At 45.2% G+C, this 24,611-nt stretch overlaps 2 protein-coding genes across 4 annotated transcripts in view; one reads left to right on the forward strand and one right to left on the reverse strand.

The window, feature by feature from the left end:
* Window positions 1–5,787: 5,787 nt before the first annotated feature.
* Window positions 5,788–24,605, forward strand: KCTD6 (potassium channel tetramerization domain containing 6). 3 transcript variants are annotated; one of them, XM_079794565.1, is made up of 5 exons: window positions 5,900–6,027; window positions 15,893–15,961; window positions 17,627–19,872; window positions 21,494–21,638; window positions 24,018–24,605. In XM_079794565.1, exons 2-3 carry the CDS (start codon window positions 15,935–15,937, stop codon window positions 18,311–18,313), a joined length of 714 nt encoding a protein of 237 aa, XP_079650691.1. In that variant the 5' UTR covers window positions 5,900–6,027; window positions 15,893–15,934; the 3' UTR covers window positions 18,314–19,872; window positions 21,494–21,638; window positions 24,018–24,605. The 3 variants fall into 3 exon arrangements, with proteins under 3 accessions (XP_079650692.1, XP_079650691.1, XP_079650690.1); XM_079794566.1 differs by having other exon boundaries at window positions 5,788–6,027; window positions 21,494–24,605; XM_079794564.1 differs by having other exon boundaries at window positions 21,497–24,605.
* Window positions 20,718–24,611, reverse strand: part of ACOX2 (acyl-CoA oxidase 2) — a 40,610-nt gene continuing 36,716 nt past the window's right edge. The window contains exon 15 of the mRNA XM_079794559.1: window positions 20,718–21,302. Within this exon, the coding sequence (XP_079650685.1) occupies window positions 21,240–21,302 (63 nt within the window). The 3' untranslated portion in view covers window positions 20,718–21,239. The remainder of the gene's footprint in view (window positions 21,303–24,611) is intronic.

The raw sequence follows: 24,611 nt of genomic DNA on the forward strand, positions 1-24,611 counted from the left end.
ATAGGTAATTAGAAACCTTATAAAAAGGAAAAATGCTCTCGTCAAACTTGCCAAAGCGCCTCCATGGCTGGAAGTGGGGGAGGCACTGGAAACTGCTGGCTGCAAGGGCGGCATGTGCCAGAGGCCGGGGCGAGTGTGCAGAGGGGCTGGGCCGGTCCCAGGAGAGGAAGCAGGGGGACTGGTTAGAAATGTGTTTCCCAGGCAGGGCAGCCAGTGAGGAAAAGGCTGAGGAACGTCTTTTATCAGGCTTAAGAGAACCTCTGCTTGGTGAAACCAGTGGCACAAGGACCAAAGGGGACTGATGGGGGAGAAAGGGAGTCTCTCTCTCTCTCTCTCTCACACACACACACACACACACACACACACACACACACACACACAGGAGACAGAACCCACCACCAAGAGAGGCAGAGGAAGTGGGTTTCTCCACTGGCCAGGTCCTTGGCTGTTCAGAATACTCCACGAGGGGTAGTTGGAAGGAGCTCAGCAAAGTCTTGGTCCAGATAATCCATGCAGTTAGCCGCTTTAGGATCCCTCACCTTCTGGGGTCCCTAGGGACCACCCCCAACTTGGGAGGGGCTGTGGGAGGCCATTGGATGGCCTCAGGTGGGCTGAGTGTAGGTCCAGCCACCAGGTGCTTAAACTTCCACAGCTCTCTGAGCCGTGGAGCTGCACCCCCAACCTTTGGGGTCACCTCCTTACCCAGGGGATCCTCACAGCCTCCAGTCCATGGCTGAGGTTTACACTTCCTCCCTGCTCCCCACAGGGCCTCGCATTTGTATGCCCAAGAGGCTGTTTTGGAAAAATCCTTAAAGGGACACAGACTGCTTCTTTTTGCATTCCTGCTCCACCAATCACAAGACTTCCTGAGGCTGAGGGGGTGGGGGTGGGTGGGTCGGGGGCTCTAACTGACCCAGACTAGGCAGGGGGTAGAGGTGGGGTGGGAAGGAGAGCTCCCCACTGTGGGTAATCAGCCAAGAGATTCATCCCATTTCCTGGGCCAAGTTTCATTTGCTAGTTCCTTTCCCCATCTTGTTTACTTTTTCTCTTTGGTGCCCTTTCATTTCTCTACTCAGTAAACCTGAGTGGCCATTTCCTGTGGCCAGGCTGGCCCAGGTGAGAAGAGACACTCTGGGCGAAGACTGAGACAGTTTCCTGCCAAGGAGGTCACATTCTAGTTGGTAATGGACAATTTCAAAACACAGTGAGCGTTCATGCTGAGTAGGGGCAAGCAGGGGAGGGGTTTGGGAGCCTGGGATGGGGGTGAGCAGACCAAGGGGGTGAGGGTGGAGGCCAGGGAGATCTCCTAGAGGAGGCAGAACTGGTGCTGGTTCCTACTAGGGTTTCCAGGTAAAATACAGACACTTGTACTTAATGCAATACTTGTGACATATTTACATTAAACAGATTATTTGTTGTTTACCGGAAATTCAAAAGGAACTGAGTGTCCTGTATTTTTATTTGTTAAATCCGGTGACCCTAGTCCCTGATGAATATACAGGAATTAGCTGAGTAAATTGGGGGGTAGGGGGGAAGGGCATCCCTGTAGAAGGAACAGCATGTGCAAAATCCCGGAGGGGAGGGATCCCAGGCTTCATTTAAGGAACTGAACAGTATCCAGTGGCTGGGTGTGGTGTGTTAAGTGCCAGGCTCACCGTGAAGTTCTAGGGTGCTGTTGTTGGCCAGACAGACAGACACAGCTTCTGCTCTCAGGAAGCTCACAGTTCACTGAGAAGCAGTGAGGTGAGGAGAGAGGACAGGCACTGTGGAACTTAGAGCCGAGGACATCAGCCTGGCTGGGAGGTCAGGAGAGGCCTCTCTGAGTAGGTGACAATCTGCTGAAGATGGGGAGACAGGCATGCCAAGAGCTTGGGGAAGAGTATTTTAGGCTAAGGGAACGGCATAGCAGAGGCCCTGAAGTGAAAAAAAAAAATTGCAGTAGGTCCCAGATACCAAAATGTGGCCAGAGGGGCTGGGGCCCCACAGAGAGAGAAGAGGGACAGAGGAGGAGGCTGGATTAGGGGCCAGGGGCCAGATCACACCGGAGGGAGTTTGGGCTGGATCCTGAATGCAATAGGAGCCTTCGAAGGAGTTTAAAGCAGAGTGACACACTAGCTCTGTGTTCTTAAAGGTGACTCATGCCGGAGAGAGGAGGGCAGATGGGCATTGTGGGGGCCGAGAGAATGAGGGAGGCCAGGGAGGAGCTACTGCAGATGTCCTGGATGGACAAGTGGGTGGCTTGGCCCAGCATGATGTGGTGGAGATGGAGGGAGAAGGAGAGGGAAACCCAGGCTGCACTGAGGAGGAAGACTTGGCAGGGCTGGGGTATCTGGCACTAGGAAGTGAGGGGTGGGAGGAGCAGTCATGACTCAAAGCTTCTGGGCTGGACAGATGGGAGGACGGTGGCATCATTTGCTGAGCTGAGCTGGGAGCCTGGGAGGTTTGGGGGTGGTAGGCGAGAGGGTTCAGGCTTGCACATTTTGAAGGTGAGGAGGCTGGTGGTGGACCATTGGAGGATGGACTGTGAAGGCAGAAAAAGTGTGGGGAGCTGGGCAGAGCTGTGGTCAAAGCTCTCGTCTCACACTCGGCTGTGTCACCTTGAGCAATGACTTCACCTCTTCTTGCCTGTTTTTTGATCTGTACCTGGGATGATGTGGGCAACCTGCACTCAGAGCTGTGGTGAGGGTGTGGTGGGCAACCTCCAAGATACAGTAACCCCATTGATTCTCACCTCCTGGTATTCACGGCCTTGTGTGGTGACCCCCACACTGTAATAGGGCTGGCCTGTGAGACCACAAGACTCCAGGTATGTCCCTTTCAAGGCTGGGTTAGAAAAGATCTGGTGGTTTCCTGTTCTCAGTTAAATCACTTGCTTTGGGCAATGCCAGCTGCCATGTTGTCAGGAGAGGCTCACGTGAAGAGGAACTACTGCTCCTCCTGAAAACTACAGGAGTGAGCTTAGATGCGAATCCTCCTGCCCCAGCCAAGCCTTCAGATGACTGCAGCCCCAGCTGACATCTAGGCTGCAAGGTCTGCTACCTACCTCATCTACTTCCAAATTCTTGACTCACAAAACCATGAGATAAGAAATGTTTGTTGTTTTAAGTCCTTAAATTTTGGGATAATTTATTATGTAGTGACAGAGAACTGACCCATTAGGTAAAAGCACTTAGCACAGTCCCTGGCACATAGTTGGGGCTACAGAATATGCATCTGTAGGTCTGGAGTTGAGGAGAGAGAGGCCTGGGCTGGAAGTATGGGTTTGGGAACCTTTTGGCTTAGAGACAATAATGGAATCCATGGAAGTGGCTGAATCAGTCCACAGAGAGGAGATGATGGCCTTGACCAGAGCCTGGACATGAAGGTGGGTAACGTCAGAGAGGACCGTGTCTATGAGGCTGAGAGGAGGTGCTACAGAGGCAGGAGGAAGAGTAGAGCAGGGCTCGGAAGAGTCTGTCTCTCAGAGGGTGTGGTCAACACATCACCCAGGGAGGCCTGAGGGGGGAGATCTGAGGCGGTTCTTTTGGATTCAGCAACAAGATTCCTGGTATCCCCATAAGAGCTGTGTGGTGGAGAGGTGGGCCCGGAGGCCAGGTTGAATGTTGTGGGTTGGGGTGTCAGTATAAACGCTTTCCACCCCTAAGCCCCAAACCAAGATGATTTATAGAAGAAATCTATAGGAAATCCAAATTACAGGAAACTCCAGTCTTACAGAAGCTGCTCTAGTGAAAAAATAATACATCATCAAAGTAAGTTTATTCCAGAAATGCATGGATAGTTTACTGTAACAAAATCCACGATTGTAATACATTACATTAGAGTGAAAAATCCCACATTTGATACATTTCAACGCCCATTCATAACACAGCAGAATAGTGTTTTTATTTACACCAATAAAAGATATCTATAAAAAAACCTACAACAAACATCATATTCAATGGTGACATGTTAGAAACAGTCAAGAACAAGACAGAAATGCCCACTGTCATTACTGCAATTCAACATTGTGCTAGAGACTTTAGTTAGTGAGTAAAACAAGGAAACGGAAATAAAAACAGGCAGAAGATACTAAACCGTCACTACTTGAAGACTCCATGATTACTTACACAGGAAATTCAAGAGAGCCTATAAACTTAGAACTAAAAAAGAGTTCAAGTTTGCAAAATGCAAGATGATTAATTAAAAGCCAACCACATTTCAATAGCCATCAATCAATATACTATAAAACATAAATTTGAAAATATAATTTATAATAGCAATAAAAACTTTAAGAGCTATGTAAGAATAGTTTTGTGAAAACCACTGACACAGTTCATTCCTCTCCGTTTTCAGTTGGGGAAATAGAAGCTCTGAGAGAGGAACTGACTTTTCGAAGGACACCCCGATAAGCCAGGTTTCAGTGGCACCAAATCCTAGAGATCTGAGTGTTGAATAATTTTGGTATTGTCTTTCTTTTGTTAAAAAGCAAAACAAAAACAGAACTCTGATTTAAAAAATATTTTTCTGATTGTAAACTCAATATTGATTCTAAAAAATATAGGAAATTCGGAAGAACATTCAGTAATGTCACTAACATTCCCATGCTACTACCTAGAGAACTATGGTCAATGATTTGCTGCATTTCCTTCAAAATATTTGTCTATGTATATGTTTGTAAAAGTAAAATTAGGATTTATCATGCATATCATTTTGTGCACTGCTTACTTTCTCACACATGTTCCTGTAAAATCACCTAGTCTTTTTGAATTTGATAACATAGCACCCAATTATGCTGATGAAGCATATGTCATTTATTTGACCCATCAGTTTAAGTTCTCAGAGAAAAACCAAGTATCAGATCTGACTGTGATAATCACTGGATGAAAGTGACACCTCAGAGCCAGCTCACGCACCTGCAGACTGAAACAGGCGAGTTTCTAAGGCCGGCGGTTATCCTGGTGGAGAAGAAATGGCAAAACCATCGGGCCCCCCAGCAAGGGGACAGAGATCTGGTTTGCAGGAGCGAATGGGATTTAGAAGGAGCCTATTCTTGGAGGCAAATTAGGTCCGAGACTTTTACCTCACTCCCCACCCTCTGCAGTCTTGGCTCCCTTCCTGGTGAAAAGAGGACAATATGGTGCCCAGACTCAATATGGTGACCAGCTCCTTTAGGCCTCAGAGCCTTTGCCCTGGTCCTTCCTTTCTGCTGAGGTCAGCTCTGCCCTTCTTCTTCCTATCTGGCTGCCCAGGTTGCCCCTTCAGGCCTGGCAGCCCTCCCCTACCCTGCCCACCAGGCCTGACGGGTGACCTTATTAGAGTCGCCTGCCCCACGGAGGGCAAGGCCAGGAGGTCCTCTGCCACCAGCAGAGTGTCCAGGTCTTCCTTGGCCATTGCCGCTGAAGCAGAGTCCCTCCCTTTACTCTCCATCTAATTCCTTTTATCCTGCGCCTCCCAACTCATCCTAACTTGTCAGGATTTTGTCCACTGGCTGTTTCCTTGGGTCTTGTCTGTTTTCTTCTCTACTTAGGACCCCCTCCATCTTCCTGGCCGCTGTACCCCCTAGGCCTGGCATATGGTCGGGGCCCCTTGCGTGTTCGTGAGAAGACAACGGAACAGCAGGGGGGACCCTAGGTCCGAGGGCGCACGCAGTGAAGGTTGCGGGCGGGCTGGGCTGATCCCCAATTGCAGGCGGAGGCAGGACGTCGGGGCGGGCTCGGGGCGGGGCCTCGGGTTTCGGGGCGGGGCCTGGGGGCGGGGCCTGGGGCTGCGGCGGAGCCGGCCTGACTGCGGCCGGGCTGAGCCCTGGGAAGTGCCTCGCCCCGGCCCCCGGCCTCCCGCACGCGCCGCCGGAAGAGGGCGCCCGCTCTCGTGGCGCCGCGGCTCTGCTGGGAGGCGCCTCCCGCGCCGCGCGGCTGGAGCCGCAACTCCGGGCGCGGGCTCAGTCGTCCCTCCGCCGCCGCCGCCGCCGCTGCCGGGCGCCGGCTCGCTCGTCCTCGCGCTCGTGCTCTCGGCCGCCGGTGTCTACCGGCGCGGCCGCCGCCGCCTGCAGTGAGTGGGGACGGGCCAGGGGTTGGGGGCCTGGGGCCGGGGGTGGGGGGGGTCGGGCACCGGGAGGAGCGGCCGGCCGAGCGCGGCTGAGAGAACGGGGTGGCGGGGCCGCGCCGAGGGCACCCCGGGAGCCGGGCGGCGCGCTCTGGGGCTGGCACGGGCCCGCGGCTGGCCCCCCGCGGCCGAGCGGCCGGGCTCGGGCGGGGGTTCCGGGCCCGCCCGGCGGGACGCGTGGTGACGGCGTACCCGGCTCGGGCTCCGGTGCGCTCCCCCCGCCCAGGCCCCAGCATCTCCCGTCCCACGCCGGGGCCGCGGCCGGGGTGGGGACTTGGTCTTCGGGGCAACCGCGGGGCGCCGCCCGGCCGGGCCCCTCGGGGTGCTCGAAAAGGATTGCTGTGGGGGTGCTGCTGCTTAGCCCCGTTTGCCCTAATGTAAAACCTGCGGGAGGGCTTCCGAGCCCCGCCTCGGGGAGTTTCTGCCCCGACACACTGCCTGCGGCTGAGCTTCTCACACCCAGATGTGTGTCAGCCCTGGGTATCGCTCCAGGTCAGGGGAGTGGGGGCCGTGGCCGTGGCCGTGGCCGTGGGGAGCCCTGAGCACCTGCCGCGCCGGCGCTGGTGGAGGCGGGCCCAGGGGTGGCCGGGAGAAATGAAACAGACCCTGTTTGGATATTCTGCTGAAGTTATCAAGTTTCTGTTCAAGTATAGCAGTTCTAGATCAAGTTCATAAATCCAACTTCAGGACTTGGTGGTAGGCGAGGTTTGGGTGCAGAGAGACCGGGGTGACCCGGTTTGGCCAAGAGTGTTGGGGGGCGGCCTGAGCGCCTCTCACCTTTTCCCCTGGGCATGTGCATCTTCCCGCTGTCACCAGTGCCGAGCGCCCGCATGATTCGAGGAGAGGAGGGAAGCCAGGGTTGAGTGTTGAGCACAGGCCTGATGTCTTCAAATGAGCCATGTGTATCTAGGAAGAGGAAAACCTTTACCCACGGGGTGGGTAGGGAGAGAGAACTTGGTCTTTGATTGAGAACCATCCGTCCATACTAACACTCCTTTTGGGGAATGCCCAAGTGGTCAGGACGGTCCCAGATGCTATATTCCTTAGGTTTGTGTGATTTGAATTTTCATAAGTCACATTTAACCCAAAGCATCACTACGGAAAGGAATCCTAGGGTGGATCTTTCTATGAATCCCTCAGTGTGTCTTAGATTGTGATATTTGGAGTCTGCTTAAGATGGAACACGCATATTTATTTGATTCTTCTTAACCTTGGAGATAACCCTGAGTCATGCTTTGAGAAGTTCCCTCTGTGGTCAGGAGCTCAGACGGCCGGCGGTCTCTGTAAAAGCGGGATGCTCCCCTGTACCTGTAGTTCTCCCCTCTGGGGCTCCGGGGAAGAGGGTCTGGGGAGATTGGAAGCGGATTAAGAGGTCTTTGGTATTTGCCCTGTCTTCATGCCAGTGCTCTAAATTACTTGTGTTCACATTCTCAAGTTTCTTAATTTACCATAGAAATTTTGTTTATACTGCCACTAGCATTTTCATATTTGTTTAACACTTGCCAGTTGACAAATGGTTTTCTATTCATGATCTCGCTTATTTTCTCCTCTGCGAAGAAGCAGCTGGGCATAAAGACTGATTTAATCAGGGTCTCATAAGCGGAATTGGGATGCAATCTTCACCCATTCTCTTTCCTCTGCACTGGCCTGCCTGTGACTTCAGAACCCTAGTCCTGACCTGCTACCCTGTAGGTCACTTGTTGCCTTTGTATTGTGCCTAAGTGGTATTACTTTTTGGGGGGAAGGTGCTATTATCCTGTTTCAGCCTGTAGAAACAGGGAGAGTAAGAGGCATTTAATGATTTTGTGATTATTTGTGAGAGCTCTTTAGTTTTTAGGACAGTTTTCACCTGAGAGAGTCTTCTAGACCACCTGGAGAGAAGAGAGAGAAGAAAGAATTGGTTTTAGGAAAAAACAATCCATCCCTTTAGTGGTGTGGTTAAGGATAACCTGACATCACAATCACATTCTCCTTGTGCACCTGGCTGCTTGTGCCAGCCTGTATGCCAGTGTTAACCCAGAAGACTCCTTTAGATGTCGCTGGACTAGTTACTATGAAAAGTATTTCACTTTCAAACTCCCACGTTCCAACAACAGAGAGATTCAGTACAAAGGTAATTTGCAGGTATGCACAGATGGAATTTATTGAGTCTTCTGAATGCCAGGCACGAAGATTTAATCGAAAGGCATTTTAAAAGGGCTGCCTGGAAACTTTGGAAAGGCAGTAGCTATAGGTTTTTATTATTATTCAAGTTTGGAGGACAGTGTGTATTGCAATCTAGAGGTTGTTAGATAGGAGTAGAACTTTTACCCTAGAGCCGTGGTCGGCAAACTGCGGCTCACGAGCCACATGCGGCTCTTTGGCCCCTTGAGTGTGGCTCTTCCACAAAATACCACGGCCTGGGCGAGTCTATTTTGAAGAAGTGGCGTTAGAAGAAGTTTAAGTTTAAAAAATTTGGCTCTCAAAAAAAATTTCAATCGTTGTACTGTTGATATTTGGCTCTGTTGACTAATGAGTTTGCCGACCACTGCCCTAGAGAATTCTTAGTCTGTACCTGAAGTGATAGACCCAGAATCTTTGAGTTAAATTAGTTCAGCATAACCATGAAGCCTGTAATTGCAATTCTGCAGTAGTGAGGAAAATGGCTTTCAGGGGTTCTGAGGTTTTTCTTTTAAGGTATTGTTTAATTGTGCATTTTCCAGATTTGCTACTTTAGAAAATTCTTAGCATGTTCTCTTAAGGCTTTTATAAATTCTTTAGCATTTTCCTTAATTATCTGCTAACAGAATTTATACATTAGTCATAATTAACATTTGGAGCTTAAACATGGTCGATTATTTAGTACTGTTTTATATTTTTAGGGAATGGTCACCCAGTTGTTGCCATAAGAATTTTATTTGGGCCAAAGGTCAGATTTTTCCAGGTGAACTGATTTTACAGGTTCTGGAGCCTTTCTTTGAACTTTATAATTGCGCTTGTTGCATCTACTGTTGTTTAAAACGGTCTGTTAGTAAGGCAGGTCACTTTAAAGGAAAATTTTTTTCATTGTTATCTTCATAATCTCCATTCCTGGCAAATTTTCTGAAATACTAGGTTTTTCTTTGTCTTAATCAAGTAAAACAAGCCTGTTTGATGTCCATTTCAAGATCTTCCTTCTGCTGCCCATCTTGTGGTCATTTAGCTTCTCATAAAGCCCTCCCTTGGAGACTGCCAGAAGGGAGAGAAGATGAAAAGAAAATAAATCATTTTCTAATTGTTAGCAGCTCTGGAAAATGATTTAGAAGAGATGGAAGCTGTTCTGGAAATTCTTTTGGATTATGTTCTATTTCATTCATCTGCGTTGTTTCTCAGATGTTCCTAATAGTTATCAATTCAGAGGGCAATGGTTCAGCTATTGGAAGACCAGGAATCTTCCAGCTTTGTTTGGTTTGTTTCTTGCTATATCTAAGCATCTCCACAGAGGATATTTAGAAGTAAGGAGTAAAGATAAAATTGAAGCAATATTATTTTTCCCTTAGAGCTCTTTAGTGAACAATTTGATTTTTTTTTGGATAGTTTAGTCATTGTTATTGGAAGTGACTTTATTTTATTTTGATGTATCATATACACAAGTGTAAGGAGGCGTTTGGTTGCTCTTTAAGATTCCCATAATTGCTTTCCTAAATTATTAAGCTTGATGGCATTACATCTTTGTACCGGAACAGAACCTTGGATTTGCTGTGGAACAGATTCAGGGGCAGGATCTAATTTTCTTTTTAGGATTGTTTAAGAAGTTATCTTGTTTTGATTTAGCAGTAAAAAAAGGGAAAAGGTTTAGTAGTGGACAGACCTTGTGTAACAGCTGTCACACTGATGGTGTCTGCTTTGTTTCCTTGTCCTGGTCCTCATTTCTCATTTTACCATTTGGACACTGCTGTATTGGAGTTCTGTTCTTTATTTATAGACAGGACGGCAGCCTTCAGTCACACTAGGGCAAGCATGTCAAACTCGAGGCCCGTGGGCCGCATGTGGCCCACAACGAATATTTTTGCGGCCCAGCCAATATAACGTTATGTAAGAAACGTTTTAATAAAAATTTAGTAACTTAATTTTTACATTATCTTGTTGTACATAATTATTAATAATGAACTGCAGTGTTCACTAAAGACTGATTACTATAATCGTGTTGCATTCATCTCCCTCACTGGCCTTAAGCGCAGCCACTAATACTAGCATCGAATATTTTAGCAGCCAATTGCCACGTCGTTAGTCTTGGACTGACTCGTTTGGTGTGCACAACAGGAAACATTTCACTTTCGGAGAATAAGAGAAATAGGTTTATTTGCCTTACGCTTATTAACTTGTGCAGTTATTTAGTGTCTGGTGAGTTAATGTTCAAGAAAAAATATTAGTTTTTATTAAAATGTTCTTTTATTTTATGTTAATGATTACTCATTTATTTCAGCCCTTTGTATTCATGTCTCTATTGAAATAGAAGCTTTTTCATGTTTTCTATGAAAATTGAAGCTTTTGTTTTTTTGCAGTCCACATAAACTTAAACCTTGTTTATTTGGCCCGTGTTAGCCTTTGAGTTTGACAGGCTTGCACTAGGGAGTAGGTTCTTGATGGTTTGCCTCAGGGGAATTTTTACAAACCTGTTATGACTGTGCGCTTAAACTGAGTGACTGTTAACATTTGTAACTAAAACCTTAGAAAGTGGATAACGTTAATAGATAGCTGAAGGAGGTCTAAAGTTAATCCTTTTAGTTTCTTGCTTTTTGGGTTCTCTTCCTTCTGTTTCTGCCCAAGGAGGGGATTCATGGAAAGATCTAAACTAGGAGTCAGAAAACTCAAGCTCGTAATCAGCTCTCTCCAGCTATGAGGCCTAGAGCAAATCCCTATCTGCTGTTTGTCTATTTTGAGCCTATAAAATGGGCATAGTAATTCCCGCACTGCTTGCTGTATCAGGAATGTTGTGTGTGTGTGTGGGGGGGGGAGCGGGGGAGAGAAAGGCCCTCTCCCCCTTTTACTTAAACGTTTCTTCATTCCAGAATCCCTTCTCAGGTTGTCCAGCTATTCCTGCAGAGGTCTACTGAGCGAGTTCTTCCCAAAAGTCCTCCATTTTTCCATTTGGAACTGTTCTTGCTCTCTCTTCCTTCTAGAAGGCCTCTGGCAGTCTGTATGTTCATAGCACTTTGAAGTCTGGGCTGTACTTCAGGTATTGCATGTTGCCTTTCTTCATAGATTGAAGGCAGGGATTGTACTTTTCCTGTTTCCTGTATCCACATTGCACCTAATGTCTACTGACCTACAGTAAATGTTGTTTGAATTATTTTTGAGGCTGTCAGGAATGAATGCTTTTGGTGATGGGAAGATGCCAAAGAGGGGCATCTTACAAAACCTTTGGATGACTGGTCTTTTAAATTGTTACTTACCTGTCTGTTTTATCAGTAACTGAATCAGATGCTAATAATACAAATTGGTAAAGCCCGTGGGTGTTTTTGTTTTGTTTTTTGTTCTCTTTACTTCAAAATACTGTTTGTGAAACAAGTCAGGAATGAAAGCTTGTCACAACAGCCCTGAATCTGACATTTGTTCTATTTCTCACCCTATAGCATGTGGAGGCCTATCTATATCCAACTGCTGAGTGTGGTATTAGAATAAAAACTGACTGCGTTGTCTGGCCCACATTTTCGCTTGTTTGCTTTGAAGAATTTTTGAGGTGGAGAAATAGATGCTTCGGGCTCTGATTTCAGCCCATGCTGTGCTATGCAAATGTTCTCTACATGCCTGACTGACCTTTTGAGAAAGAGCCTTTGTGATCTTCTGTAGCCAGGCCTGTTCTGGGAATAGTGTGCCAGATTCCTCTAAAAGTGGGAAAAGTGAATCTGTTCAAAGACCACATAAAGAAGCCAGTGCTTTTCCGATAAGTCCATGCTTCTTATTGTCTCTTGTCAGAGCTCTTGAAAGTGCTTTGCTGGTTGATTGGGGAATGATGTGTGTGAGAGGGTGCTGACTGAAGCAGCTCAGTAGCTGGGAAACTGTTTGCTGAAGTGATTTGGAATTGTAGGTAAATTCAAACTGGCATCATTAGTATCTGGTGTTTATCGCTGCCTTCAGGCTGACTCTCCCAAGTGCCAGCTGAGTGACTCAAACTGATTTGTAAGGTTCTTTTTGCCCCCAAATTTGCTTTAATGGTTTGGCATTTAAATTATTTTCTACTAGTGGCCCGGTGCACGAAATTCGTACACATTAAAAGGGGATTAATTCGAGGAAATAATTTAATATTGCTATTTGCCCTTTGTCTATAATAGAAGTGTCAGAGATTAAAGAAAATTAGTAAAATGTATATGAAAACCTTCCTCCTGTCAGAGTCCGGGGCGCACTACGGGACCCAGAGTCAAGTCCCCGCCCACCCACATGCGCCTCAAAATCGCGTGAGACCCAGACCTGGCCGGCCGCCCCCCATTCGGCTAGATCCAGACCTGGCCAGTCCCACTCTTGTCAAGCCCCGCCGGGCAGGGGGCGTAGCCTCAGGTTCCCTGGCCCAGCGCCAGGACGGGGGGCATGGCCTGAGGTCCCCCAGCCCATACCAGGGTGGGGGGTGTGCATTGAGGTCCCCCATCAAGCCCTGCCAGGCAGGGGGCACAGTCTCAGGTTCCCCGGGCCAGCACCGGCAGGGGGGCGCAGCCTCTGGTCCCCGGTCAAGCCCCACAGGGCGGGGGGCGCGGCCTGAGTTCCCTGACCCAGCAATGGGGGTGCACCTTGAGGTCCCCCGTCAAGCCCCTCTGGGTGGGGGGCACGGCTTTAGGTTCTCTGTCAAGCCCCGCCTGGTGGAGGGCATGGCCTGAGTTCCCCCGACCCAGCACTGGGGGTGCACCTTGAGGTCCCCTGTCAAGCCCCACTGGGTGGAGGGCAGGACCTGAGGTCCCCTGTCAAGCCCTGCCAGGTGGGGGGGGCGCGGCCTGAGGTCCCTGTCAAGCCCTGCCGGGTGGGGGGGCGCGGTCTGAGGTCCCTGTCAAGCCCTGCCGGGTGGGGGGGCGCGGCCTGAGGTCCCTGTCAAGCCCTGCCGGGTTGGGGGGCGCGGTCTGAGGTCCCTGTCAAGCCCTGCCGGGTGGGGGGTGCGACCTGAGGTCCCTGTCAAGCCCTGCCGGGTGGGGGGGCGGGGCGCAGCCTGAGGTCCCTGTCAAGCCCCACGGGGGTGGGGGAGGGTGTAGCCTCAGGTCCCTGCTGATTGCTCGTTAAGGCTCCTTATGGGAACTTGGCCTCAGCTGTGAGTGCAGCCATCTTTGTGATGGAGTGATGGTCAATTAGCATATTCCCTCTTTATTAGATAGAATTTGTTTTGATTATTGTATAAATGAAATGTATCAGTATTAAAAGTATACTTAGTTTTTTATGTTATGAAAGAAATACCATTCTGATGGTATTTCTCTTGCAAAGTGAGACTGGTATCTTGGAGGTCTAAGGTTTTTAATGCTTTTACTGAGAATTTTAGTTTGTACAGCTGAAATGCTGATGAAAAAGAGGTCGCCCCCCCCCCCACCTTTCTCTTAAACAACCTTTTTGGTAAGGATCATGATAGGTTTGTACAAGGATAAGGTTGTAGAGTTAATCATAATGTTCTTCCATAGAAATTCTAAAAATTGAATTTTCAGAGAAGATAGGAAGAATTTGAATGACTAATTTCCTTCCTAGGCTCTTCCTTGTTCCCTGAGTATAGGATAATTCTTTTTTTTTTTTAATATATATTTTATCGATTTTTTACAGAGAGGAAGGGAGAGGGATAGAGAGTTAGAAACATGGATGAGAGAGAAACATCAATCAGCTGCCTCCTGCACACCCCCCACTGGGGATGTGCCCACAACCAAGGTACATGCCCTTGACCGGAATCGAACCTGGGACCCTTCAGTCCGCAGGCCAACGCTCTATCCACTAAGCCAAACCGGTTAGGGCTAGGATAATTCTTTCTCTGTAGAGATTAGGTGCATGTTGTGGGAAGGATAGAGCGCCCATAGAATGCTCTAAAGCAGCAATTTTCAACCTTTTTCATCTCATGGCACACATAAACTAATTACAAAAATTCTGTGGAACACCAAATTTTATAGGTCAAATCTCGATTCTCAAATGTCTCCCATCTCAAACAATTCAGTTCTTGATGAAGTTGTTCATGTAAAACTTTGCTTCTCACCCTATCTGGTTTGGCTCAGTGGATAGAGCATCAGCCTGTGGACTGAAGGGTCCCAGGTTCGATTCCCGGTCAGGGCACATGCCTGGGTTGTGGACAATCCCCAGTAGGGGGCGTGCAGGAGGCAGCCAATCAATGATTCTCTCTCATCATTGATGTTTTTTCTTCTTTTTAAAATATATTTTATTGATTTTTCACAGAGAGGAAGGGAAACATCCATCAGCTGCCTCCTGCACGCCCCCTACTGGGGATGTGCCCACAACCAAAGTACACGCCCTTGACTGGAATCGAACCTGGGACCTTTCAGTCCAAAGGCCGACGCTCTATCCACTGAGCCAAACCGGTTAGGCCTCATCATTGATGTTTCTATCTCTCCCTCTCCCTTCCTCTCTGAAATCAATAAAAATATATATTTAAAAAAACAACAACTTTGGTTCTCGACCCAAAAACCCTTTCATGCTGATACCTGTATGATCAGTCACATGTCTCTCGGGCGACAAAGGAGAGAATGTGTGTGTGAGTCAGTTGACCACTAAATCGCGTGTTGTTAACATCCCAGGAAATTGTGCTGTGAAGATTTTTGTGTTTTTTTTTTGCTTTTTGGGGTCTGGAATGGATTAATTCAATTTACATTATTTCTAATGGGAAAAAAATGATTTAGTTTTCCAACAAATTATTCCTCGAACAGCCTTAGGGAACAAATTAAGTCAGAGAACCGAGATTCCACTGTATATTACATTTTTTGCCAATCTGACAAAAAAAAAAAGGTATAATTTAAAAATAAGTATTTTTATTGATTTTAGAGAGAGAAAGGGGAAGGGAGAGAGATAGAAACATCAGTGATGAGAGAGAATCATCAGTTGGCTGCATGTCCCTTACTGGGGATTGAGCCGGTAACCTGGGCATGTGCTCTGACCAGAAATCAAACTGTGATCCCCTGGTTCATAGGAATCGAACTGTATCTCTTGGTTCATTGGTCGAGGCTCAATGACTGAGCAACACCGGCCAGACAAAAGAGGTATAATTTTGATTCATTCACACTGGATGGCTACTGTGTTGGTGGTTGTCATTTTTTAATTTGGCAATCTAAAGGAAAAGAGGTCAGTGCCCCTGACTAAAGAGTCAGCTATTGCATATATATTTGTTAATCCTCACCCAAGGATAATTTTCCCCATTGATTTTCTTTTTTTTTTAGAGTGGCAGGGGAAGGGGGGGGAGAGAGAGAGAGAGAGAGAGAGAGAGAGAGAGAGAGAGAGAGATCAATTGGTTGCCTCCCACACGCGCCCCGACCAGGCTGGGGATTGAACCTGCAACCCAGGTATGCCCTTGACTGGGGATTGAACCTGCAACCCAGGTATGCCCTTGACTGGGAATTGAACCTGCAACCCTTTGGTCCAAAGACTGACTCTCTAACCACTGAGCAACCAGCCAGGGTGGTATTGCATATTTTAAAAATTCTTGTAGCACCCTAATTGAAAATCGCTGCTCTAGAGGAATGCTTCCCAAATCTTTGCCCTGTAGCAGGTTTTAATTGAGCAAAGATGAGTAGTTTTCTCAGGTTTCCGCCTGCTCTGTGAAGTGGGAAAATCTTTCCTCTCTGTTTTCATGGTTACATGTGCTGTCTTGTCTTTTTCTCCTCCCAAGTTTCCCTGGAACCTGGGCTCCCCAGACGCAGCGCTGGAGCAGATGGATAATGGAGACTGGGGCTATATGGTGAGATGCTTTTGCAGATGTGTTTTGAAGACTGTCAAATTATTTTTGTACTAGATGCCTGGTGCACGAATTTGTGCACGGGTGGGGTCTGGCCGGCCCACCCTGATCGGGGTGGGGGGCGATTGGGGGTGGAGCCGGCCAGGGGGAGGGGCCGCGTCAAACTCCCAGTTGAACTCCCGGTCAAACTCTGGTCGAGGGGACAATTTGCACATTAGCCTTTTATTATATAGGATGCTATATAGGATGTCTTTCCCCCCTTATGTATTCTTAGGTATCATACATCTTGTAAGAATGAAAATTATCGGTGTAACTCCCCTTAATTAATTTAGATGTGTTTTGGGGTGTTTGGTAGTTTTATGAAAGCAAACTCAACATAGACTTCAGAGTAACTTTATTTGAGAGAGATCATGACTTTTGGTCTTTAAAGTTTATTGCCGTTAATACTCTTCCTTTATAGAACAGTGACTATGAAAAGGGTGCAGTGGGGAATGGTACAGAGCAGCGGTCGCCAACCTTTCGGATCTCACGGACCACCATGGTCCACGGACCACCGGTTGCCGACCGCTGGTACAGAGCACATTTCCTTGTGGTGAGGGAGGTGAACCATGGAGAAGGTGCCACTTTTCCCACTTGTGCTTTCCTTGTGTGTGCATATCTTCCTATTTCCTTTCACTTTGGTAAGAAATATTTTACTTGTCTAGTACCTGAAGTCTGTCAGTCTGTCTTTATAGTGTTTCTTAATATGATTTCTAAAACTGAAGGTATATATTATTTAGAGAAGTTTGCTTTTCAAAAAACTAAGAGCAGTTTGCAACATTAATGTTACAAAAGTGAATACACTATCAGATTTTGAAATTTGAAAGTTGCTGTTAGCTTTTGGGTATATAAGATGGTGTTGATCAAACTGTGTATTTTAACTTAGTATTTGGCACTGTTATTACCATGAAAAAGTTAAGATTAGGTCTGCACAAATTTTATCTTTTAAAAAAATTGCATGATTCCCCACCCCCTTTTGAGAGAAGAGAAAACAGAAGAAATATTGAAAGTAGATTCTTTTAATTATCAAATCATTTTTTTGACCTATTTTATGTCAAATTGAGTTAAGAAAAATGACTTATTTTTTAAAAAATGTTTTTTATTGACTTTTTTAGAGTGAGAGGAAGGGAGAGGGAGAGAGAAACAACAAACACCGCCTCCTTCACGCCCCCTACTGGGAATTGAGCCTGAAACCTGGGCATATGCCCTGACCAGGAATCTAACCAGAGACCTCTCTGTGCAGAGACAACACTCAACTAACTGAGCCACACCAGCCAGAACAAGTCTCTTTTTTCGCAGAGAGAAACTTAGTTTATTTTAGTTTGGCCTTTGTCTTTCCCTAATATACTCTCACGAAACTTCTCTTAAGGTACTGGGGCTGAAATGAAATGGCTTTGGAAGTGATGCCCTGGTTTCTTAGAAGAAATAGTTATCCCCTTTTGAAAGCCTATGTTAGATCCCTGCATCTAGGTGGTAATCACTGAAAGTAAAGCTGTTTTGCATAACAGGATTGCTAAATACTTACAGTTTGAAGGAATCTTTTGCTTTGCTTATTACCATTTTTCTTAATTTGTCAAAGTTAGGATTTTAAAAACTTCAGGTGACTAATAATTTTTTACAAAATTTCAGATGACTGACCCAGTCACGTTAAATGTAGGTGGACACTTGTACACAACGTCTCTCACCACATTGACCCGATACCCGGATTCCATGCTTGGAGCCATGTTTGGGGGGGACTTCCCCACAGCTCGAGACCCTCAAGGCAATTACTTCATTGATCGAGATGGACCTCTTTTCAGATATGTCCTCAACTTCTTAAGAACTTCAGAGTTGACCTTACCCCTGGATTTTAAGGAGTTTGATCTGCTTCGAAAAGAAGCAGACTTTTATCAGATTGAGCCCTTGATTCAGTGTCTCAATGACCCGAAGCCTTTGTATCCTATGGATACTTTTGAAGAAGTTGTGGAATTATCAAGTACTCGGAAGCTTTCTAAGTACTCCAATCCAGTAGCTGTCATCATTACCCAGTTAACCATCACCACCAAGGTCCATTCCTTATTAGAAGGAATCTCAAACTATTTTACCAAGTGGAATAAGCACATGATGGACACCAGAGACTGCCAGGTCTCCTTCACCTTCGGGCCCTGTGATTATCACCAGGAAGTGTCTCTTCGGGTCCACCTGATGGAATATATCACAAAACAGGGCTTCACGATCCGAAACACCCGGGTGCATCACATGAGTGAGCGGGCCAATGAGAACACAGTGGAGCACAACTGGACTTTCTGTAGGCTGGCCCGGAAGACAGATGATTGATCTCCATCCCGGGGGAGTTCCTGGACACTGACTCTCCAGGAGATGGAAGAGACTGATTTTTTTTGTGTGTGTGGGATTTAAAAAAAGGTTATTATTATTTTTTTTTTTGGTATTTATTTGAAGGCATTGAGGAGCAGAAGGAAGTTTTGTGCTTTAGTGGATTCCTCTATGTTTATTCCCTTCACCCTGAGTATGCATGTGCCTGTTCAGAGCCTCCAGATAACTTTTTTATAAAAAGAAGTCTGAAAATTATTACGGTATATAATCAACCCTTAACAGAGCTTTTTTTATTACAGTGCTAAAATGATTTCTGATTAAATGGTCCCTAACTCAACTAGAGGCTCAAAAATATAGGAATGAAAGAATAAACAAGAGTGAGTACTCCTGATGCTTTTGGCAAAAATCAAAACATCATGTAGGGTGACCTAGTTTCCAAACCAATAAGCAGTATTGTAATATTCAAAGAAAACTGTTCCAATCATTTAAAAGTACTTGTTAAGTACTGCTTTTTACAGTTATGACAACTGTTTCTTTCTATGCATATAAATCAAGCAACCAAATATCTGTAGCCATGGAAATGTCTGACTAGAAATATTTATATTGAATTCTGAATACAAAATGTCCCTGTGGTAGAAATCTTCGTATGCCTGGTGCAGTATAATCCCCAAGTGTACTGTCTACCAGAAAAAAAACTAATAAAAAATGAGATAGAAAAATTAGGTTTATATTTATTGACTATTGTTACTTAAGGGAAAATCGTATTTCTTGTCTCTAAAGTATGCATTGTTTGTTTTATGCACTGCCAGAGCACACTTGTATTTGCTTCAAGAGGACTCAGCGGTGCCTTCGGATGCAGTGTATAGAACTCTGCTGTGTTATTAAGCAGGAATAGATGGAAGTACAATTTGAACAGTGAACATACAATTTGACAGATTTTATCAAGTAGGAATTATGTTGAAGATTAAAGACTTTTCTTCAATAAGCCACCATTTGTTATAGCTCTGAATGTGACCCTTATCCGAGCTTTGTGTTGAGTCTCGGAACAAACTGACTCTTCAGCCACTTTATTCTCTTATACAGGGGAACCTCGGTTCTCAAACTTAGTTCCTTCCGGAAGGCTATTTGGGAAGCAGTTTGTTTGAAAACCAAATCATTTTTCCCCATTAGAAATAATGTAAATTGAATTAATTTGTTTCAGACCACTATAAGCAAAAACACATGAGACTCTTCACAGCACCATTTCCTGAGATGTTAACTTGACTTTTTGCCATAAACTGACCTACACTCACGCATTCTCTCCTCTGTTGTCGCCTGAGAGACACATGACTGATCATACAGGTATCAGCATGAAAGGGTTGTTGGGTTGGAACCAAAGTTTTATTCGACAGCTCAGACATTCTGTAAACAACGTGGTCGAGAACCCAATTATTCGAGATGGGAGGTGTTCCCGAACCGAGGTTTTGACCGTATATGGTACCCCACAGATTATTTTATTATTCAAGTTAAATCTATTTCTGAAGAGAGGAAATAAACTGCAGTGAACGAAGGATCTGGAACAGGTATGTGTATTTGTTTCTCAATAGTCTTTATTTTGCATAGTTCATTTGATTCTGTTTCTTGGAAGTTACTCGCAGGAAGGTTTATGTTAACGATAGTGAGTGAGACTTCCTAGTTTGTTGGAACACCTTCTAAGAGGAAGCGTGTGATGCCTTCCCTGTTCTGTGGGAGCAAAGTTCTAAGTTGTGTGTTCCAGGGCAGACCACTCCTTTTCTCCTCTGAGATTCTGCCTCGGAAAGCAGGATGAAAACTCCTTCGTCCGTTTTGCCCATGTCTCTGAAAGTTTACCTTAAGATTTGACAAATGACCAACATTCAGAAACCTGTAATCACCCCATTTTCACCGTCCTCAAGCTAAAATTCCTTAGTTACGGACAGGTTGCTGTGGTTTCAGTAGATGTACTCATATGAAGTTATCTTTTTAGAAAATTGCCTCCGACTTCAGATTGCTTAGTGGTTACCTAAGACAAAACCAAGCCAGCCACTCGTGTGTTGTTAAGTTAGCTGAGGTGAACATGAGAAAAAATGATTTGGTTTGAAAACAGGTTATGGAAATGGGAATAATGTTTGGCCTTCCAAGGTTTTAAAAGTTAAAAACTTTTGAGGTCTCTTCTTTGTTCAGTTTACTGGAGATAAGTTTGCTTTTGGTAAATTTTCACAGATTTATTATTAACAATAAAATGATTACTTTTATGGGTAAATTAGGAAAAATAGCCAGCTGAGAGATTTTGCAATTTAATTTGGGCATTTAATTTTGAGTGTTTTATTTGCTTAGGCAACTGAAAATGTAGTTTGAGTATGTTTGGGTAATTTGAGATGATTATGTCTTTTATAAGTTTTAATTTTCTGTGGAAAGGTTGATTTTTCAAAATTGATACTTAGTTGCAGTCTTAGGACTGTACATTTTATTTAGATTACAACAAGTATAGGCACTTTTGGAGAAGGATTGTGTGTGTGCATGTGTGTGTCCTTTTAAAGTTTAAATCCTCAGATAAATATGAGCTATAGGCACAAATGATAACTAATGAGTCTTTTGGCTTTTGCTAGATCAAAAACAAAACCCTGGAACTTAACAAAATAGATGCTACAATTGTATAGTACTATTGTGTTTTATTGTAGGAAATGCCAAACATATTTGTTTAAACAGCAGTGTACCCATTGACCAACATCCACAATTGTTCTCTTTCCTTTTTTCCCTCTCATGGATTTTGAAGTAAATCACAGATGTTTCATTCACTTCAGACTGTCTCTCTGAAAGATAATGACTCTCTTTAAAAAATACATACACATATGTACTTTAAAGTTCTAATGCCATATTTGCCATACTACCATTATCACATAGTGGTGCTTCTTGAATGCTGTTGATTATTTCATAGCTTGGATCTCCAACTTTGTAATAGTGGTCTTAGATATTTCTGGTATGCAGGGTTCCCCTGTTGTAGAAAGAAGTGCATTAGTAATACAGACTACTTCTGCTAGGATTAATAACTTTTCAAATTAAGTTTTTTTTTGTTTCAAAATTAACATTATGTAAGATTAATTTTAAAAATTATTTTTAAAATTCATTTTGTGTGAACATATGGAGAAACATTTTTTTCCAAAGGGCATCCTTCGTTTTCTCCAGCAGATTTTAAACTGTGGATGCAGGTGGCCAATTAAAAAACACAGTTATCATTTGCTTTTGGAATTTAACACAAATAAAAGGCTCAACTCTTTGAGGCTCTTTGAAATGGAACATTAACCATAAAAGAATCAGAAGGTGGAATCAGGTAAGCAACATAATACGTCACAGTGGGTTATCCATCCCTATTATTTTCTGATGGGTTGATTTGTTCCTTCACAGCTCTCTTCTCATCCACGTAACATTTACTGGTGTCTTTTTTGCCTGTCTAGGTTACACTGTAAGCTCCTTGGATGACTCTTGATCTCCGCTGTATCCTTAGTACCTAGAATAGTTTCTGGCATATAGCGTATGCTCAGTAAATATGTTGGATGATTGAATTAATCAGTAGGTGTGTTTAAGGCATCTAGCAACTACTTGGGCAGACGTTTACAATAGAAGAATTGGGGCGAAATAGGATTCTTGTTTGGAAATTATCCCCAATGTTTCCTCCACTGCTTGCATCTGTAGGGAATCACTGATACAAGTTCGTGTGTGTGTGTGTGTGTGTGTGTGTGTGTGTGTGTGTGGCGGGGGGCAGCAGCCTTTGGCTGCTCCCTTTGGAAAGGCTGGCTTGAAATGGCCAGATCAGGAAAAAAGCCAAAAAACTAGTCATCCCGGCTCAAATAAACCTGGGAGAGCAGATCACACAGTCTCCGCACTAAGTTCAACCCCCACCCGCCCAGACAGAAGAGAGACTAGCTGAGGGCTCTAAGACATGTAACTTAGCATAGCACCTTTCTTGTGATAGAAAAGGTCAGTGAAATATATTCTCATTTGTCTGCAAGGTTTGAACGTAGCTGCTGTTTTAATTTATTTGAAATACCCGTAGTGAACCTTTTTCTACTAGTGCCAATGAAAACCGCCTCTTCTCGTAGTTTCAAAATTATCTACAGCAGATTAAAAAATTACACCTTAAAAGTGCCATTTTGCTGCTCTCTAGAGGAGCCAGAAATGTAAGATGATGTGGCTATATATTAGCAGTCAACCGAGTATCATTTTAACTAATTGGAAACTGTTCTCCAAGGTCATTTATAATCTCAGTTCCTAAATTGCTTGCTGTGCCTGTCACCTTTTTAGCAACATAAGTGAAGCTAGGATGGCAAGTCTCTGCAGCACTGTGGATGCAGCAGGTTCCTTCGTCTCACTGTAGGTCATAAAACCACGTTAATTATTCCATAGATGCAAAGTGTCTACCCTGTGATAGATCCTGGAGTTAGGAAGGTGACGACTACATCCTTGTTCACAGTGAAGTGAGTGGCAGGTGACAGAAAAGGGAAAAGTGAATGGGATGAAGTGCATCAACCTTTTTTTTAAGGACATCGTTTTTTAAATATATTTTTATTTCAGAGAGGGGAAGAGAGAATCATCAATGATGAGAATCATTGATTGGCTCCCTCCTGCACCACCCCCCCCCGCCCCCGCCCCTACTGGGGATCAGGCCCACAACCTGGGCACACGCCCTGACTGGGAATCGAACCTTGACCTCCTGGTTCATTGTCGCTCAACCACTGAGCTACGCCAGCTGGGCTTATCACATCTGTTGATGCTGTGGGTTGGTCATGCCCCTCATTTAGATAAGCCTGCCCTCATATAACATCCAGATTAAATTCTTTTCTAATATCCAGATTAAATTCTTTTAGATATAATAAGTGCCCCCTACGTGCTTTAGTGAAGATGAGGAGTCAGGAGATCTGGCATGTTTCCTTGTTGCTAGTAAAACAGGTTTGAGGAGGTTACATCATCTGACAGGTGTCACTGCGGGGTAGCTTTCCCCCGGAGCACCAGAGGGCATGCGTTTATGCTGAGACCACAGGCGCTCTTCCGGAGTGGGAGGACTGCTGCAGGTTTATGCCGGGATGTAAGTATCAGTGAGTAGATCTAAGCATTAGAAAAAGTAAAACACTAGCCTAGTTAACTGTACGCGGCAGTGACCGGATCACACCGTCGGTAGCAGGTTGTTTGTGTTTCCTCGTTGAGTTAAAAGGATGCCTTCCTGGAGTCAGAGAAGGACCAAAATGGATCGGCCTTCTCTCTGACAACCGTCTGGGGGGTAATGGTTGTGTTATAACTTGAGACGATCACGTTAAACCAAGCTATGAGGTATGGCAGGATGCGTACTGTTAAGAGCAAGTCTGACACTCTGGTAAGTGTGAACGAAAGCCTGAGAGTTGCCAATCTGATGAGGCGTTAAGACACCTTTTCTGAACTTTGACCTAAGAGGTAAAGGAGTAGGCTTCACCATCTGAATATCACGTTCTCATGATAGAACTTAAAATAATCTGTTGTGTACGTAGAGACTGTCTTTGCTTTTATAAAATCTGTATCAAATCTGCTATTAAATGTTGGTCCCTCAAATTCTAAGTACAGGGTTTATTTCTTTACTCCAGTTAATGATGCTCATTGGCATGCGTAACTTTTCCCAGTGAGGCTCACAGCCTGGCCCTCCCTTCTGCTCGTGACTTAGGGCTCCGGTATTCTCTCCTAGGACTGCCTGCTGGGAATCTTCCCCCTAACCCTGCAGTTGTCATTTGTATGGCTTCCTGGCTGCTGACGGCAGTGCAGCAGTTTTCTGTGTTTCTGGGATTGTGTTCCTTAAAGTGAAGAGGAAGGAGGTACGTCTAGCAGGCAGTCATGTCTGAGAGATCCGCCCCCAGCCCCGCCCATCCGAGCTTCCTATCACCTCTGAATACCCGCTTTTATCAACACAGAACTGAGAGTTAAGAGGCTGAAAACAAGGTGGGGTGTGACTTATCTTATTTTTGTTACTTAAAAGCCAGCTTGCCCTTCTGTGTGTATGCCCTTGGGTGTGTCAAGCCATGATTTAGAGCTTGGGTCCTCCTCCTAATTCCCTTTATCAAATTCTGAGCAGTGCATTTTGCTGATTACAGTCCAGACCCAGAGTTCCTGCCAGGCCACATCCCCGCTCCTGGTTTCTTTTGTGTAGTCTCAAAATATTTTAAACAGACATGCTATGGCAAGCGATTTCTAACCTAATGGGAATCAATTTAAATGGGCAAACATTGGAGGTGCATTCACTGCTTGTTCTCTGCTCTCCTCCATAATTTATGTGTTCTACTCA

Source organism: Cnephaeus nilssonii (assembly GCF_951640355.1).
Source record: "Cnephaeus nilssonii genome assembly, chromosome: 17".
Lineage (NCBI taxonomy): Eukaryota > Metazoa > Chordata > Mammalia > Chiroptera > Vespertilionidae > Cnephaeus > Cnephaeus nilssonii.

Coding starts and splice junctions, on each gene's coding strand:
- KCTD6 (XM_079794566.1), top strand. CDS start 15,935: ATGGATAATGGAGACTGGGGCTATATG. Junction 15,962..17,626: donor ATGGAGACTGGGGCTATATG/GTGAGATGCTTT, acceptor ACAAAATTTCAG/ATGACTGACCCAGTCACGTT.